Source organism: Phoca vitulina, unplaced genomic scaffold (assembly GCF_004348235.1).
Source record: "Phoca vitulina isolate PV1807 unplaced genomic scaffold, GSC_HSeal_1.0 scaffold8, whole genome shotgun sequence".
Lineage (NCBI taxonomy): Eukaryota > Metazoa > Chordata > Mammalia > Carnivora > Phocidae > Phoca > Phoca vitulina.
The window spans coordinates 66,761,988-66,782,411 of NW_022589711.1; the positions used below are offsets into that span (position 1 = coordinate 66,761,988).

General features: G+C 34.1%; 1 protein-coding gene across 1 annotated transcript in view; it reads right to left on the reverse strand.

The window, feature by feature from the left end:
• Positions 1-20,424, reverse strand: part of NAALADL2 (N-acetylated alpha-linked acidic dipeptidase like 2) — a 1,292,620-nt gene that overhangs the window by 531,690 nt on the left and 740,506 nt on the right. The window contains exon 5 of the mRNA XM_032407181.1: positions 811-1,084. Within this exon, the coding sequence (XP_032263072.1) occupies positions 811-1,084 (274 nt within the window). The remainder of the gene's footprint in view (positions 1-810; positions 1,085-20,424) is intronic.

Below are 20,424 nucleotides of genomic sequence, written 5' to 3' on the forward strand. Positions count from 1 at the left end.
ATGGTATTTTTACATGGAGACAGAAAATGTTCCTATATAAAGGAAACAGGACCAATTATATATTATATCTAACTGGTATTTTGTCCTTACTGTGGGCTAGGCTCTGTTCTCCAAGGTTTCCATATATTAGCTAGTTTAATTTTCACAACAGCCTTATAAAGTTGGAAAAATTTTTATCCCCATCACAGAGATGAGGGAACTCAGCCCTAGATGGCTAAGTAAGAGTGGGTAATTAGGGAACTGAGATTTGAAACTCGTCTATGTGACTCTGGAAGGCACGTGCTTCAGCACCGAGCCAAAAAACTAGCTAAGCAGAAAAAGTAAAGCAATAGTTTGCACCTGGCTCCTTATCTCCCGTGTTTTCCATCAAGAAAGCAGAAGCACTGTATTTCAAATCTTAAATCTGTGGATAATCACATCGATTTTCCACTTCATTTCTTGTGTGTGTACACAACTTCAAAACACAACTCCCTCCATTTCTTCCTTCTGCCCATATCAATCCATTAAAATTTGCCTCTTCAAAACCCCCCAAAATAAAACGAATGCGTCCTAAGCAAAATGTGAGTAACTCAGTCACACATTCAACACTTTTGAATTAAATTCTTCTAACATGTTTTCACTTTCAAAATATGACAAGAAAAAAGGTCAGGCAATCCAAGTCTTCCTTCCCCTTCCCTGGCACCTCCACACTGAGAACATTTAATGGTCACTTTTTTATGTTGCATCTTGCCAGTTAGTTCAATTTAGATGAAAGCTGCTGTTTTCTAATTCCATTTCACTATAAATGACAGAGACAAATGGCCATATTACCTCGAGAGTTCCTTTGGCAGAATAGGCTGCATATGAGTAGAGCAGATCTTGGCTGCTATGTGTTCTGGCTTCTTCGCTGCAGGGCTGGCCATTAGGACGAAAGCATTGGCCGCTGCTACGCAGAATCACAGAGCTGGCAGACGGGCCTGCCAGATGAAGCAGCACGGAGTAATTTACAAACTGTACCTCTTCTAGGCCCAAAGAAGTCCAGTGAGTCTTAATCTTCTTTGAAATTTCTGTGTCATCTTCACTTTTATACAGTTGTACCAAATTTCTGAAAGAAATTTAAAAAGCACACTCTAAGAAAAAGGAAAAAAATATTCCGTTGAGTTAACCATTTAATATATGAACAATTATTAATAGATGTGGGATATGAAAGATGAATGGGACAGGACACTATACAAGAAACTCACAGTTCGTGGGAGGTGATGAGCCTACAGACAAATTACACTAAATCAAAGCAGAATGAATTAAGTTCTTAAATTAAGAACTAATAAAGTACTAGGGGATTGCAGAGAAGAGAGGGCTTAATGCCAATTAGTTCTTTTATTAGTTCTGATCTTTCTATGGACATCAACATAATCCATTTAAAACTCAGTTCCAAAGCTAGGAGTCATGCTGGTGGAGACATTTTGTATTGCAGTTAATATGATTCCATATAGAGTTATGTGATTAATATATAGCTATTGCTCTTTAAAATGATACAGAGAGAACACTTTTGATACAAATTACATGCCAAATTTCATGATCCTATGAGCACAATGATATTCAATAAAATCAGTATATCGCGGTAAAACCAACCACAGATTATCAAATCAATAAGAAATTAAATTTGTGTGTGCTTGCTGTAGTCTATATATTTATTCCTATACCTGTTCCAAAATCCAGTGATACTATTTTTGCTTATGACATCCTAGAAGCCAAAAAAATCTGTAAAAAAAATATGTGCAGAACCCAGAACAAAATAAGATATGTGAAATTTAAAAATAATAATCCAGTAAAGTTTGTTTTGGGCTGGGATGCAAAGGGATCAGTTTCCTCTTTGGCAAAAAGGTATCTTCTTGTAAGAATTTTATTGTTATCCAAAATATTGCCTAAACAAATATTACCTAAGTGGGATACTATTTTTATTTCGGTTCATCACATTATTTTTCTCACACATACTTGATTCATTTAGGACCCTGTTTATTCAATAACCCCCAAATGAAACACATCTGGAAAAGGAATATGGAATACACACATCAGAAAAAAAATACATATATAATAATATAGAAAAGCATTACTGGAGACAAAAGGTAGGGCTCTTGACACAGCTAAAAGCTGATCTATACAAAAAGATGCAACAATAAATAATTTCCCAATTTTTTCCAAGGTTATTTCAATTTTTTTAAATATGTAGTTTGACCAATTATCAATTGGTCAAGTTAAGTTTTGTGAAAGAGCTGATTGAAAGAATTTCACTTTTTATTCTGAGTAAGACTGGTCTGCCTTCTGTGTGTATATGTCTGTGTGTGTGTGTGTGTTTGGCAGGGGAGGCTTTTTGTATAACTGACAAATGAAATTATATATATTTAAAGTGTACAATATCATTTGATATACATGCACATTATGAAATTATGACAATCTAATTAACATATCCATTACCTTTATGTGTGTGTTGTGTGTGTTGAAAACATTTAAGATCTACTCTCAGCAAATTTGAAATATACAATGCAGTATTATTAACTATAGTCACCATACAGTAGGTCCTCAGTAGATCCTCAGAAATTATTCATCTTACAACTGAAGGCTTGTATCCCCTTGACCAACATCTCCTCTTTGCCTCACCCCCAGTCCATTGGCAACTATGATTCTATTCTGTTACTCTGAGTTTTTTTGTTTGCTTTGTATTCCCTGATTATTACACATGTAAGTGATACTATCAGTATCTGTCTTTCTCAGTCTCTGTCTTATTGCACTTATCCTCTGAGATATCTATGCTATCAAAGAAGGATGTTTTAAGGTTGAATAATATTCCATTGCACATCTATCCCACATTTTCTTTATCCATTCATTCATCCATGAGCACTTAGGTTGTTTTCATACTTTGGCTATTGTGAATAATGCTGCAATGAACATGAGTGCAAATATCTCTTCTGATTCCATTTCCTTTGGATATACACCCAGAAATGGATTGCTGGATCATATGGCAGTTCTAGTTTTAATTTTTTGAGGAACATCTATACTGTTTTCCATAATGGCTGTACCAGTTTAGATTCCCACTAACAAAGGTTATCTTTTCTTCATATCCTTACCAACATGTTGTTTTTGTTGTTCTCTTTTGCTTTTGCTTTTTCTTTCTTTCTTTCTTTTTTTTTTTTTTTTAATAATAGACATCCTAACAGGTTTAAGGTGATCTCTCATTGTGGTTTTGCTTTGTATTCCCTGATGATTAGTGATGTTGAGCACCTTTCATGTATCAGTTGGTCATCTGGGCATCCTTTTTGGAGAAAAGTCTATTTAGGTCCTTTACCCATTTTTTAATTGGACTATTTGTGATTTTTTGCTACTGAATTGTGTAAGTTCCTTATATATTACAAATATGAACCCCTTGTCAAACATATGTTGTGTAAGTATTTTCTCTCATTCCACACGTTCTTTTCATTTTCATGCTGTTTCCTTTGCTGTGCAGAAGCTCTTTAGTTTGATATAGTCTCACTTGTTTATTTTTGCTTTGTTGCCTGGGCTTTTGTTGTCATATCAGTAAAAAAAAAAAAATAACTGCAAGGACCAATGTCAAGAAATATTCCCTTTTGGTTTTTTTTCCCTTTGTTACTTCTTCTAGGAGTACTGCAGTTTCAGTTTTACATTTAAGTCTTTAATCGGTTTCAAGTTAATTTTTTGTGAATGGTGAAAGATAGGAGTTCAATTTAATTCTTTTGCATGTGAATTCCAGTTTCTCAACACTATTTATTGAAGAAACTATTCTTTCCTTATTGTCTATTCTGGCTCCTTTGTTGAAAATTAATTGACCAATTATGTGTAGATTTATTTCTGGGCCCTCTATTCTGTTGCATTGATCTATTTTTGATCATTGGATCTGTTTCATTGGTCATTTTTGATTAAACAGATCACAGATCAGTTTTTATGCCATACCATAATATTTTAATTACTATAGCCTCATAATATAGTTTTAAATCAAGAAGTGTGATGTATCCAGATTTGTTCTTCTTTCTCAAAATTGCTTTGGCTATTCAGGGGCTTTCCTGGTTCCATATAAATTTAGGGTTGTTCTATTTCTGTGAAAAATGCCATTGGAATTTTGATAGGGATTGCACTGAATCTGTAGATTACTTTGGATAGTATGTTCATTTTAACAGTATTAATTCTTCTAATCCAAGAACATGAGATAGCCTTCCATTTATTTGTGTATTTTTTTAATTTTTTTCACCAATGTCTTATAGTTTTCAGTATACAGGTATTTCACCTCCTTGGTAACATTTATTCCTAAGTGTTTTATTATTTTTAGTGCTACTATAAATGGGATTGTTTTCTTAATTTCTTTTTCACATAGTTTGTTGCTAGTGTGTAGAAATGCAATTGATTTTTAATTAATTTTGTATCCTGCAACTTTACTGAATTTGTTTATTAGTTCTAATAGTTTTTTTGTGGAAGCTTTAAGGTTTTCTGTATATAAAATCATGTCGTGTGTCATGTGTAAACAGACAATTTTACTTCTTTCTTTCCAATGTAATAAGATTTATTTCTTTGTTTATTTATGCCTAATTGTTCTGGCTGGGACTTCCAGTAATATACTGACTAGAAGTGGAGAGATTGAGCATCTTTGTCTTGTTCCTAATCTTAGAGGAAAAGCTTTTAGCTCTTCATTGTCAAGTATGATGTTAGCTGTAAGCCTGCCTTTACTAAAGTATTCCTTCTTTTTTCTATACTTAATGAAAGTATGTTGAATTTTGCCCTATGCTTTTTTTCTGCATCTATTGAGATGTTATAAGATTTTTATCCTTCATTCTGTTAATATGGTGTACCAAACTTATTGATTTGCATATTTTCAACCATCCTTGTATCTCAGGAATAAATCCCACTTGCTCATGGTGTATGATCCTGTAAATATGCTGTTGGATTCTGTTTGCTAGTATTTTATGTGGGGATTTTTACAGCTAGGTTCATCAGCATATTGACCTATAATTTTCTTTTCTCATAGTATTCTTGTCTGGCTTTGGTATTCATGTTAATGTTGGCCTCAGATCATGTGTTTCAACTTTTTGGAAGAGTTTGAGAAGGACTAGCATTAATTCTTCTTTAAATGCTTGGTAGAATTCACCAGTAAAGCCATCTGATCCTGGGCTTTTCTTGGTTTGGAAGCTTTTGATTACTGATTCAATCTCCTTTCTAGTTATGCATCAATTCAGATTTTCTATTTCTTCATGATTCAGTCTTGGGAGGTTGTATGTTTCTAGGAATTTAGCCATTTCTTTTAGGTTGTGCAATTTGTTGCCATATAATTGTTCACAGTCGTCTCATGTTTCTTTATATTTTTGTGGTGTCGGTTGTAATATCTCCACCATTATTTCTAATTTTGAGTTTTCTCTTTTGTCTTACTTAGTCTAGCTAAAGGTTTGTTAATTTTATCTTTTAAAAAGAAAGCTCTTTGTTTCATTGATTTTTTTCTATTGTTTTCCTAATTTCTATTTCACTTATATCTGCTCTGATCTCTGTTATTCTCTTCCTTCTGCTAACTTTAGGCTTCGTTGGTTCTTCTCTTAGTTCCCTGGGGTGTAAAGTTACACCTTGAATGCTTGCTTATTTTTTTGAATGCTTGCTTATTTGAGATTTTTTTTTCCTTAATGTAGGCATTTATCTCTATAAACTTTCTCTTAGAACTGTTTTTGCAACATTCCATAAATTTTGTATGTTCTGTTTCCATTTTTGTTTGTCTCAAGATTTTTTTATTTCCTTTTTGATTTTTTCCATGACACATCAGTTGTTTGGGAGTATGTTGTTTAATTTCTACCTATTTTTATTTTCCCATTTTCATCCTGTTATTATATTCTAGTTTCATAACATTGTAACCAGAAAAGATATTTGGGGGGCGCTTGGGCGGCTCAGTCGTTAAGCGTCCGCCTTTGGCTCAGGTCATGATCTCAGGGTCCTGGGATCGAGCCCCAAGTCAGGCTCCCTGCTCAGAGGGGAGTCTGCTTCTGCTCCCGCACCCAGCTCATGCACTCTCTCTAATAAATAAAATCTTTTCAAAAAAGAAAAGATATTTGGTATGATTTCAAACTTTTTAAATTTCTTAAGACTTGTTTTGTGCCCTAACGTATGATCTATAATGGAGATGTTCTCTGTGTGCTTAAGAATGAGTATTCTGCTGCTGTTGGATGTAATGTTTAGTATACGTCTATTAGGTCCATTTCATCTAAAGTGTAGTTCACATCCAACATTTCCTCATTGATTTTCTTTCTGAATGAGATGTCCACTATTTAGAGTGGGGTATTGACATCTACTACTATTGCACTGCTATGCATTTCTGCCTTCAGGTATGTTAAAATTTGCTCAATATAGGGGTTCCAATGCTGGGTGCATGCATATATAATTGTTTATTCTCTTGATGAATTGAAACCCATTATATAGCGAACCTCTTTGTTTACTTATAGTTTTTGACATGTCTATTTTGTCTCATATAAGATTGCAGGGGTCCTCAGAGGCGAAGGCTGTGGGGTATGCAGTGGTAGTGAGGGCTGTTGGGTTCAGAGCAAAGGCTTCTGGGAACTCCTGTTTCTTTTTCTCCCACGGGGGATATTGTGGCCAAGGATGTATCTTAGTTCCTGGTCAGCTTGCAGCACCCTTGCAGTGGTGGTGATATTGGTATCTGATGCATGGGCACTCTTAGAGCAATCACAAAGCCAGGGTCTAGAGTATAGGCACTTACAGAGTGACAGTGCTCCTGAGGTCCAGGGCTCTGGCAAGCCCACAGCAGCAGTGACTCCAGTGCCTAAGCCACAGGCAAACACAAAGCAGCAACTATATCCGGGTCTAAACTGTGGGTACATGTAGGGCAGCCATGGCTCAAGGGTCAAGGAATGTGCATGGATGGGGGATGGTGGCAGCCCTGGTCCCGTGGATTGTGAAATAGTAGCTCTTTCTGGTGGAAGAGGGCACAGCAGCATCTCCCTCTCCTAGGAATTTGTGGCAGTGATAGCTTTTGATTACCTCAGTGGTGAAAGCTGCTGGTGTCCTCTGATGATCAGGCCATTGAAGTTTGTGCCAATGAACATTATGGGGTTTCCACTGTGAAAGCTGCAGGGAGTCTGTGGCTGAGGCCCTCCGTGGCAAAGACAGCTAGAGTCCTCCACAGAGTTGGCCACTGGGAACCACAGTGGCACCTACTGCAGGGTTGATACTAACAGCCTCTACCTTTCTTCTTGGTTCCTAACCATTTCTGGAAGTCTCAGCTAAGCTCAGCTCCACAATCCTTTCTGTATAGTTAATCTCCATTTCTGGCTCCATTGTGTTGCTGTATGTTCTTAATTGGGCTCTTAAGCCTTCCCAAGGCTATTTTATTTCTTGGATAGCTAGTTGTTATTTCTGGGGAGATGAAGGTTGGTATATCCTACTCCCTCATCTAGGTCTCTATCCTGTTCTTTTGTTCCTGTATCTGATTTCTGTATCCGTATCCTCTTACTTTACTGCCACTGAAGTTCTCTCTGCACTATTTGGGATAGAGCAAGTAAACTGAGTTGAAACTTAACTCAGTTTGAGGAGAAAGTTATTTAGAAAGAGGCATCAATAATGTTCTTTTGTAATATGTGTAGAGTTGCAAAACACATATTTTATTTATTCAAATTTATCTGTATATGGTCAACATTAATAGAAAAAAAGAAAAATTTCAATTAGTCTTTTGGTTGGCTTGTTTGTTTGTTTGCTCTTCTACTCAGCTAACTGATGAGCATGAATCCACCTCTGAGTATGTAGAATGTTTAATCTGCCATTTGTTTTGCTGGTCTCAGTTCCAAAGTGCTTTATGGTATAAGCAACTCAAAAAAAACATTAATTTTTTAAGGTGTATATATTATACAAGATGGCCTCAAAAAGTAAATCAAATACTTCTTTAGGGGCTCAACTGAAGAATTAGTAATTTGTCCCAATGCTGGAGAATTTCTAAATATTATTAAGTACTAAGCTAAAATTCCTGAGGAGAGAATATCAACATTTTCTACCTCACTCTGAATTGAAGGGATATATACTTTTTGTATTATAATTTCATTTTTTTAATATCATAAACAAATTGAATATAAAAGAATATATAACATACAAAATATAAAGAATAATGAAGGAAAAACCCATCTTATGAAGTATAACATCTCTGATATCATTGAAGCCCCTTCAGTACTCTTTATTTCATCATTAACCTTGGTCTCCTAGGGTAACCACCCCCCACAATCTGATTTTTTTCCTTTTTTACTTCTCATTGCCTTCTTTGTATAGATTTAATATTTATGTATGCATATGGCCTTAACAATTCACCTCTTATTTTTTTGAATGCTTGCTTTTATATAGTTGGCATTTTATATATGTATTCATTTTTTCCATTTTTATTGAGAGAATTGGTATAAAACATTGTATAAGTTTAAGGTGTACAACATATTAATTTGATACACTTATTATTGCGAAATGATTACCATTGTAATGTTAGCTAACTTCTCCACACATCACATAACTATCATTTCTTTTTTGTAGTGATAACATTTAACATCTAGTCTCTTAGCAACTTATAACATGGTGATTATAGTTAATATATGTATTCTTTTGTGATTTGCTTTTATTCACTTACTATGAGGTTTCCAAGATTCCTCCTCATTTATTTATTGATTTCCTGAGATAAGTATTTTAAAATTGTTCCCAGTTTTCCATTATTATAAATATGAGGAAGTTATAATACAAGGAAGAAAGGGCGACAATAAATCATTAGATAAACTATTTACATTTTAAAAGGAGAAAATAGACAAAATTAGAAAATAACCAACACACAGAAGTAACTTAAAAAAAACAAAACAACTATGAGAATACCTACACAGCTCAATGTAAATCAACTTTCTATTAACACCTGGATGATAGAATTCTTCCTTTGTCCCCCAGATCCTCTCTCTGCCTGATACTTCCTGCATGCTTAGAAGGCCAACATTTATGGACCTTTATCAAGCCCTCTGGCTTCCAGTCAGTTTTAGATTCAGTCAATGGGAAACGCATGAGAAGAGACTTTTTCGCCCCTAGATCTCTTCTTCCATGAAAGGGTACAAGAAAAATAAATAAATAAAGGAACATTCTTGTTCATATTTCCTGATAGACGTATGCAAGTTTCTCTAGGCAAGGAAGGCATATACCTGTATATAAGAAGTGCCAAAATGCTTTTATTTATTTATATTAAAGATTTATTTACTTATTTAAGTATCTCTGCACCTAATGTGGGGCTTAAACTCAGGAGCCTGAGATCAAGAGTCACATGTTCTACCAACTGAGCCAGGCACCCTGTCAAAAAGCTTTTAAAAGGGTTTTGATTACATTCCTATCTGCTCTGCATGAGAGTTCTGACCCTCCATTCCACACCAACACTTGATGTTGTCCTTTATTTTATTTCATTTTATATTTTTGCCAATGTGGCAGATATGAAATTGTGTATCATTATTTGTTTAACTCAAAGTACCTTTACTGGGTGGCAGGGTATGCTATGCAATTTTACAAAACGTTTTATACCACCAGCACTTTTTAAGAGGTCCTATTTTCAGTGTATCTAATTTTTGCTAACCAATGAGCATAAAATTGTATACCAATGTATCTTTCACTTATATTTCCATAATTACTAATGAGGATCTTTTCATTTATTATTTAGCTATCTATGTTCCCTTTTCTGTGCCGTGACTGTGTTTTTGCCCATGTTTATGCAAGTTTTTCTATATTCTGGAAAATTCTTCTTAGGTCATATATGACACTTTGTTCTACCAGTTTTGGGCTTCTCTTTCATTTTCAATGTCTTGTCTTATGATGAATAGAAGTTCATAATTTCAATGTAATTTTAATATAATGCAATGGTCTATACACTTTTTTGATGTGCTTATGAAATTCTCAAACCTGGGGTGATAAAATGATTCTAATTTTCCTAAAGTTTTAAGGAATTTGTTTTTAAACATTTCAGTGTTTACCTGGAATGTGTTTATGTGTACTGTGAATTCAATATCACTTTTTTTCCATATTAATAACCATTCTAGTACCCTTGGTCAAACTCTTCACCAATGTGCAATGGCATTTCTGTCATTCATGAATTTCCATATGTGTGTGGATCTGTCGGGGATCCCCAATCAATTCCAATTCCATCTTTTTGATCCATCTCCATTATAATGTTATTTTAATTAGTTTGACTTTCTAATACATGTTAATACTGAGAATGGCAAGTCCTCCTACTTATACTTCCTCAGAAACATCTTCACTATTTTTTCCTCTTCCATATTAATAATGGAATGAGCTTATCAATTTCCTTGTCAAGATTGTATCTGGAATTACCCTGAGACTGAAGATCAATTTGAGGATCAGTTTGAGGAAGATCAATTTGTCATCCTTATAATAACATATAAATAAGTCCTTAATATATCAAATAGTAGTCAATGCTAATATAAAATGTTTTAAAATTATTTTTCTGCTTATTACTGGTACTGAGGAATACTATTCTGTTCTATCAAATAATCCTGCTAAATTCCCTTACTAATGATAATAGTCCTTGAGTTTTCTACATAAAAAAAATTATATGATAAGCAAATAATGAGGGTTTTATTACTTCCTTTCTAGTCACTTATAGATACTATTACTATTTTTTTATGACTATGCAGGTTAAAACCTCCAGAAAATATTTAATAAAATATTTAATAAGGTATGATAATGCTCATCTATTTCATATTTCAAATATCAGGTTAAAGATGTTCCTCCCATTCTTATTTTGATAAAAGATGTTTTATGAATCAGTATTAAATTTTATCATAAATTCTGATGCATTTATGAAGAATCATATTATCCCTTTCTTTAATAAGATGGATTATAGTAATCGATTTTTTAGCATTCAAACTTGCATTCCTAGGATTAACTTTTACTTAGTAGAATGCATTATAATTTTTGGCCATTATGTGACTTATTTTGCCAACATTTTGTTTATAATTTTCATTTCTATTTTTAGAAGTAAAGTTGATAGACAATATTCCTTTCTGGCATCATTTCTATCTGGTTTTGGCTTGAAGTTATACAAACCTCATAAAATGAGATAGAGTGTGTTCCTTCTTGATCTGTTCTCTGGGAGAGCTTGAATGTGATTATAATTTTTGAAAGATAGAAATCATTCTTAAAACTGGGAGAGTCTGAATTTGATTATAATTTTTGAAAGATAGGAATTATTTTTAAACTAAACATTGTCTGTACTTGATGTTCTTATGAGAGAACTGTGAACTACTGATTCAATGTCTTTAATACTATAAGAATTTTATTATTTCTTCTTTGAATCATAGCTCTTCCATTGCTCCCTGTGCCACCTGCTATTCATCCTCAAAGTTCTAGGTTTCTGGATTCATCACTTGCCGCAGCACTCTTTCCTAAGTTTTGGTCCCCTTGAGGATTTCCCTTACTGTTCTGTTAGCTCAGGATAGTAGTGTTTTAAAGGAAGTTTATGTATACATTATCTATGTGTTTTTGAGAATATTTATTTTTAAATACTACCAAAACCAGAAATACACTAACTTGAGTACCCAACTTCCATGTAAGACATGATTTCTTTGTAAATACTGATTGCTATTTCCACAACATCCAAGCAGGGAAACTCTGCAAAGGTAGTTAAGAATTATGATCCATGTTTTTGTTTTTTGTTTTTTTCACAGACCTATAATTAGATAATTTATTCAAGGTTGATTGATGTGATATCATTTTGCACATTACCCTACCTGAAATTATTCAAATCTCCCATATTTTGATGGTTGACTGGCTTTAAGGGAAAATGAAACCTCTTTATAGTAATCTGAAGAGAACCACTATATCTATATATCTATATAAAGTATCCTGAAAAATGTTAATGAAGTTTTTGTGTACACATGGTTATAAAATCACTGGTCTTTTAAAAATGATAGAGGGAACAATATTTTTAATAAATATTACCTAACATTTCAAATAATAATAAGTTAATAAATACTTGTTCAAATCCAATTTTCCTAAGATTACTTTTTAATTCTGTTGCCTTTAAAACTGTATTTTAAATTTGTCAAATTATTTATAATGATCTTGTCCTCCCCCCAAAAAGACTTAGGAGGCTATGTGAGTTCCATGTTCTGAAATTACATAACTTTTAAATCTAGATTGTTCTAAATAAATCAGTGGCCATTAAGAAAAAGTCGTATTTATACAAATGTTTTAATTTTTTTGAAGATTTTATTTATTTATTTGACAGAGAGAGAGCACAAGCATGGAGAGGAGCAGGCAGAGGGAGAGGGAGAAACAGGCTCCCTACTGAGCAAGGAGCCTGATGCCGGGTTTGATGTGGGGCTACATCCCAGGACCCTGGGATCATGACCCGAGCCGAAGGCAGAGGCTCAACCGACTGAGCCACCCAGGCGCCCCTTGATACAAATGTTTTAATCAAAGGATTCTAGTCATTAATCACTTCAAATTACTTAGAATACTAAAATGCCTAAATTTTATTGAGACTTTCCACCATTTTTCTTAATGTTTTTTCCCCCACAATAGGTATTTTGGAATTTATGGTGAACAGTTCTGTTATAATTAGGTAATTTGCTATATTCAAAGACAAATGTTATTAAGTAATTAACTGCAATGTAATCTCAATTTACTAATTCCAGAGAAAGCTGCAAAACTCGGAGTGTATCACCTAAAATCACAAGGTATTTGACAGAAAGTTTTACTTTGCCTTAATTTCTAAAATAAGAGTGTATATGGGCCAGTAGTCTTGGCAGACAGCATAATGAACCGTCATGCCTGAGACTTGAATTTGGAAGTTTTACATTAGCATTCCTTTGGCCAGTGGAGACTGGCAGTGGGAGGATTTTGGCTTTGGTAGACAAAATTCTGTTTATATCAATGTTCAACACCTGCCACTGGATAAGCCGCAGAGCAACACTGATGTTAGAATTGGAGGAAGCGACGCATGCAGCATTCCTAGTACCCAGGTGAGTGCCAAGATTACATTGTAAATGAATGGGGAAAGAAAACAGCTAAAGAAACATGCTAGCAGAGAAAAACCCAGCACATTTACTAAAGTTCACTGAGATTTTATCATGTGTATATACAATTAACATACACAAGGACTCATACTATACCAGCTGGTATTTTTCACATACTAAAAAATCAAAAATTTCTTTAAATTTATTATCCGACTTGGTATCCAATGTAGTAAAATTCTGTGAATTATATACTATATGTGTGTAGGGCATTTAAACACTAAAGCATGTCCTATGAAATCCTCCCACTTGCCCCTTTGTTCTTCAAGGGACAAACACTGATCTGCTTTCTGTCACTCTAATTTTCATTTCCTAGAATTTTATATTTTATATAGAATCATATAGTAGGACTCTGTCTGGCTTTATTCACTCAGCATGCTTTTTGAGATTTATCCATGTTGTTTTATATATCAATCATTCACTTTTTTTTTTTTTAATTGCTGTTTTCCAGATACCACAATGTTCACCCATCAATGGACACTGAGGTTGGTCCTATTTTTTTGACTATTGCAAATAAAGCTACAATGAACATTACAAAGTAAATAAATAAATGAATAAACACTAAAGCATGAACTGATTTTTCTATCTTTTAATTTTGCTTTAGAAATATAAAGACTAAAACACATGATAAAATTGTATCACACATAATATCAAGAAATTTAATGGTTCGGAGAAAATGGGAGCATCCCCTCAGCTTCCTTGCCAGCCAGCCACCAACACCATGTCAAATAAAAGCATGATTACTTACTCAACTATCTCTTACTTTCTAAAATAACACAATAATTATAAATCGTGTATTGAATATATACTATTAGGACTAAAAGCATTGTGCAGATTCATTGCGTAAAAAACTCAAATAACTACTGTTACTGTTTTATAACTAAGGAAATTGAAAATCAGGTAATGTAATCAAGATGGAAAATGTTCCAGATTAAATAGGTCAGATTTCTACTATACTACATTGTATTTCAGATATCCACTATATTACTTAGCTCTTTGGAAGGAGCAGATAGTCTCACAATCTTAGACACTTTGCGAACACAATAAAAACACCGAGTGTTAGAAAGCACAGTATTCTGGGTAAAAGAATCAAAAGTCAGATGGTGTGAAGCTGGAAGAGAGAGATCTTTAATGCTTATGAGAAAGTAAGATTTAGGGAAATCAAAGGAACTGTTTCAAGAGTACAATACACCAAATTTCAGAGTTTGGGAGTCATCTAAACAACAAAGAAGAAAACTGCTCCTTATACATTTATTTTGAAAAAAAAATCACACATAAGTAGATTATCTGAAGGAGATCTTAATATCCCCTCTCTTTGTAATCCAGGAGAACATGGCACATGACTGTCTTCTTTGCATGTTATGAAATGATGCTGATAGGCCTGGTGACCTCCTGCTAAGTCCCTAGCATAAAGATCAGTAAGTACTTATTTAATTAATTTGATATTTCTTTCAAACTTATGTTTCACAGACAGTAAAATACAAATGTTGCAAAACAGTAAAGTAAGCTTTATTAAAAACCAGAACACAGAGAAATAAAATAAAATACCAACACATCTGTTATGACCTGGGAAGGGGGGGAGAAAAAAGAAAAAAAAAAGTCTAGTGTTATAACTACATCTCTCACCCTTGCATATAAGAGATAACTTTATCTCTAGCATATTTGGATTACAATTTAAAAATACAGTAGTGGGGTGCTTGGATGGCTCAGTGGGTTAAGCGTCTAACTCTTGGTTCAGCTCAGTTCATGATCTGATAATAGTGTCTGGTTTCTGAGACTCTTTCTGTTTTTCAGAGAGAACTGTTGTCAAAGATTACTTTTCAGATTAAGTCACTTTAATTTACCTAAACCAAATCTAAAAGCAGACTCATAAAATGGTCAAGTTAATCCAATCAGTAAGACATTACAAATCTTTAGTTTCAGAAGGTGTGTGGGGAATGGGGTAATTGGGTGATGGGCAATAAGGAAGGCAATTGATGTAATGAGCACTGGGTGTTAAATGCAACTGATGAATCACTAAATTCTACCCCTGAAACTAATAATACAGTATATGTTAACTAAATTGAATTTAAATAAAGAATTTTAAAAAATTTAGTTTCATCTGCTAGGTTCTCTAATTCAATGACATAAACTTGGATGATATCAATATTTACAGGGACTTATGATTTAAAGAGTCACTACTCCATGATCCAATGTTTCTTTAGGTAATTGAATACCTTACTAAATAAATATCAGGAGAAATATTTCATCCCATTAAGATTGTAACAAAAATGGCCAATCTCCATCATACTTCAGAATAAGCATATTTACTGAGAATTTTTTTAGGTACCTAAAACGCTAACATGATTTTCTTTTCTTGGCATTAACATAAAATTAATCAATGTTACTAATTTTAAAAAATAAACTTTTTAAGGACAAGTAGTGAGTCTTATCCCTTTCAACACATCCTTAAACTCTAACTACAATGTCTTGCACCTAGTAAATGGTAACTGTAACAAATATTCCATTAATACTTTTACTAAATAAATATGCCTTTAATACTATATTAAAATATAATTTTGTTACAATATACACATATTTTAGTTTATTTTCCAATATAGCAAATTAAATCTTGAGAACTACTGCAAGGTTGAAACAATGAAGGTATTTTACATAATGGAAGGGCTTTTGTATATATATATATATACTTTTTAAAAAGATTTTATGCATGTATGTATGTATTTATTTACTTATTTGAGAGAGAAAGAGCACAAGCAGGGGAAGCAGCAGAGGAAGAGGGAGAAGCAGGCTCCCCTCTGAGCAAGGAGCCCAATGTGGGGCTCAATCCCAGGACTCTGGGATCATGACCCGAGCCAAAGGCAGATGCTTAACTGGCTGAGCCACCCAGGTGCCCCAGAAAGGGCTAATATATTTTAAAAATAATTTTTAGATATTGTTTTTCTGTGATACTGCAAATAGGTTAAGGCTATTGAAAGAGTAGTGATCAAAACAAGTAAGAATTTAAATATTACTCATCACTTGTTATCAAGACTACCTTCCTTCATGGGCAGACTCATTTCAGCAACCTAGAGTCAAATCTTCTCTATTAAGTCATACTCACTATATGACAAATTGCATAAATCACGAAAAAAAAAACAAAAGTTATGAACTGAATGTTATATGCGACTGTATATAACAGCTTCATGAAATGAAATCAATCTGTGGAGATGTCTGGTCACGGGAAATCATGACAGCGTGGAAACAAAAGTGAAAACTCTAAATGTTAAAATGATAGGAAACAAGAGAGTTTTGACAAGAAGAGCATATTGCATGTTGTGATATTTGAATAAGCTGTCATTTAAGTACTTCATCTCTATTGTACACATGAGGGAAAAAAATGAGCAGCATTTAGCAGCACTGATGTTGGTAAACTTCTGACATATACTATTCCAAGAGGGCCAGAACCTAATCTACTGAACCTAATGAATAACCCGACGCTTGAACAGCTAACTGTCAACAAAAGATGGACAGGAGTTAGTGGGTGGAGGGGGAGATGGGAGCTTGGGGTAGAGTAGGATAGAGAGTGGCAAGATTCTGGATTTGGGATTCAGGAAAAGAGGGCTTAAATTCTGATTCAAGCTAGATGACCTTGGACATATCGATATCTTTGGAGCCTCAGTTTCAACACTGTTGTAATATGTTGAATAGTAACATTTTACAGGGTGTTTTGTTTTGTTTTGTTTTTTGAGAGCATTCAATGAGAAAACATATATAAAGTGCTTAAGCACAGTCTCTAGAACTTCCAAGCACCTAATAAATGTTACTATTCTTTTTCTTTCCTAAGTGATCTGTCCTAAGGCCTGAAATGGAAGCCATAGCATCTACTTTACTAAAAGGACTACATCATATATATGTGTGTGTGTGTGTGTGTGTGTGTGTGTGTATGTATGTGTATATATATATATATATATATATAAACTTAATTTTGATTTATGGAGGAAATTATAAAGACCTATTTGCCATCTTTCTCTTTTCTTCTCAAAACATTCATGATATCTGAATATACTGACACGTGATTTTTGTATTCTAGACACTGGATTCAAATCTTTATATGTTTTCTTTTTTTCATTCAAGTCATCAACAGGATAGAAGCACAGTGAGAAAGTTAAATTTAGAAGCAAGAATCTCAGATTATTGATAATTCTTCATAGAAAAATTAAAATCATCTCTGAGAGTTTTTTTTATTATTATTATGTAAGCAATGTATATTTACTGTTAGGGGGGTGGAGATAGAAACACAGATAAGCAAAAAGTTAAAAAAAAAAAAAGAATGTAAGAAAATGATCCCAACATGAAAATGCCCTACAGTTAATCAAAAAACTGTATTACCAGTTGGCAAGATTAAATTCATAACTCAAATGCTTTTGAAAATAAGTATCCTTAATAGTTACTGCTACTTATACTGTCAACATTTCCAACATTTTCTGAGTATCTGCTCTGTGCCTGCCATTGTTTTAGGTGGTTTATATTAATAAACTCAAATCTGGCACATGGAGTTTTAAATTATATTAAAATGAGCCTAGAAAAAAACTAAAATAATTCCCAAGTTTTTTGTTTTTGTTTTTTTGGTTTTTCTCAGCAAAAAGACATTTTTTATCCAAGTTTTAGGAAAAGAGATTTAGGGGCTCCTGGGTGGCTCAGCTGGTTAATTGATTAAGTGTCTGCCTTAGGCTCAAGTCATGATCCTAGGGTCCTGGGATGGAGTCCAATGTGTCGGTTTAGGGTGTTGGGCCCCCTGCTCAGCAGGGAGTCTGCTTCTCCCTCTCCCTCTGCCCCTCCCCACCGCTCGTGCTCCTTAGTGAGCCCAGGCTCTCTGTCTCTCTCTCTCTAATAAATAAATAAAATCTTAAAAAAAAAAGATAAAAAAGAAAGAAAAGAGACCTAGAAATAGCCTCTCTGAGCTGGCCCAAGCCAAATACTGGTACCTCATGAGATGCCTTTCTAATCCAGTGGTTCTCAAAGTATGGTCCAAAACCCCCCTGGAAAGTTCCTGAGGCCCCTTCAGTTATCTATGAGATCATCACAATTATTTTTGTAATAATACTAAGGTATTATTTGCCTTTTTCACTGTGTTGAAATATGAACTGATGGTGCAAAAGCAACAGTGGATAAAACTGCTGGCCTTTTGGCACAAGTAAAGACCGTAGCAACAAACTTGCCTAATAATCACTGAATCCTCTGCTATCATCCACTTGCAGGAAAATAAAAAGTCAGTTTCACAGAAGATGAATATTGATGAATCTCTAAAACTTACTAATTTTACTAAATTTCAAACCTGAGCACACATCTTTTTAACAGTCTTTGTCATAAAATGGAAAATGCACATTAAGCACTTTTGCTGCATGCTGAAGTGTAAGAGTTTCCAGAAAAAGCACTTGTTTAAGTTGTAAGCTAATCCGGTATTACTTTTCATGAAATACCATTTTTACTTAAAATAATAATGAATACATAATCTATGGTAGATCAGGCTTTGGTATTTGGAAGACATTTCTCAAAAATAAGCAAAGAAGGACTTGAAGAAAAGAGCAGTTTTTGGTGCCAATGAAAATATTTAAGCTTTATAGTAAAAAATAGAATTCTAGAAAATTTGCATTTGTCACAATGAGCTTTACAGATCTGTAATACATAAAAATGTTTCTGATGAGATCAGTGATAATTTTTTTTTATGTTGCATAATGGAATATGTCAATATTGGGAAGATCTGCGTTACTCAGTGAAGCAATATTTTCCAAATGAGCAATGTATGGCACAGAAGTGTGCATAGGGAGAAGACCCAATTAAAATATAAGATTGGCCATTTTATTTTTAATACAATAAAGTAGGAAAAGTTTATTAACATAGTTTCAGATTCTATATTGCAACTAACTATTAAGGAACTGTCACTTGTTATGTTCTGATATGATTTTAAATATCCACAAAGGCTTTTAAAATACATTACCCTTGTCCAACCACATATGTGTGTAAGGCCAGATTTCCTTAGTATACTTCAACTAAATCAACATATGCAACAGACTGAATACAGAAGCAGATATGGGTCAAACAGTCTTCTATGAATCCAGACACTGAAGGAATTTGAAAAATATAAAACAATGCCACTCTTCTATTATTTTTTTCTTTGAAAACATATTTTTATAAAATGTTAGTTTGTTAATATGTTGCCGAATTTCTGTCACTTTTTAAAGATTTTTCTTTATCTATTTGAGAGAGAGAGAGCAAGAGCAAATGGGGGGATGGAGAAGGACAAGGAGCTTGATGAGGGGCTTAATCTCAGGACCCGGAGATCATGACCTGAGCTGAAATCAAGTCAGACGCTTAATCCACTGAGTCATCCAGGCACCCCGGATTTTTACCATTTTTAAATAAATTAATCTTTTCAAAATTTCTCAGTTTTAATCCTAATATAATAATTATGGACATATATAATCTTCATAAACATGAACTCTTAAAGATCTCAATAATGTTGAAGATTGTAAAGTAGTTCTGAGACCAAAATATTTAAGAACCAGTGCTCTACTCCATGTTTAAATGTAGATAGTAATGGGAGATGGCTAGAAACATCTTTAATACACTATGTAATATGCATTTCCCAGGTCCTGAATATAGAGATGCCAGTTAATGAAGGCTGGCAAAACAAGCGGACAGCATCACGTCTGGAGGATAGATCGGTAAGTGAAGGTGCAGAGAACTGCAAATTTTCCAGTAAGAACAGAGACAGTGAACAATTCTTGAATCAGGCCAAAGATGACTTTTTTCTATGTGTATGTGTCTAGGTTCATGCTATTGGCTGCATTATTCGTGATGCTAATCCAGGTGATGAAAGACACATAGAAAGCTAACATGTTCTCCAATTGAGGAAGAAACAAAAATATCAATACTACCATCATTGAATATAAAAGCTTCCACCTAGCAGAATCTGATGAAACCATCTTAATTCTTTGGCACTTTGTACTGCCCCCCGCATATTTCCTGGACTTCGTCATTACATAACATTCTAACTCTCACATTTAATCTCCACTCCCCACTGACCCATCAAAATAACTACTGAATATCTGTGCAGCAGCTACTGTGTGGCGGTTTGGGATAAGTGGTTAAACCAAATACACAAACTCCCTGACTTCCAGTTAAGTAAAATAGGCTTTAAAATTTATAAAGCAGTGTCTCCTGGGTGGCTCAGTCAGTTAAGCATCTAACCCTTGATTTTGGCTGGGGTCGTGATCTCAGGGGTTGTGAGATTAAGTCCCTCCTTGACCTCTGTGCTGAGCATGGAGCCTGCTTGAGATTCTCTCTCTCTCCCTCTCCCTCTGCCCCTACCCCC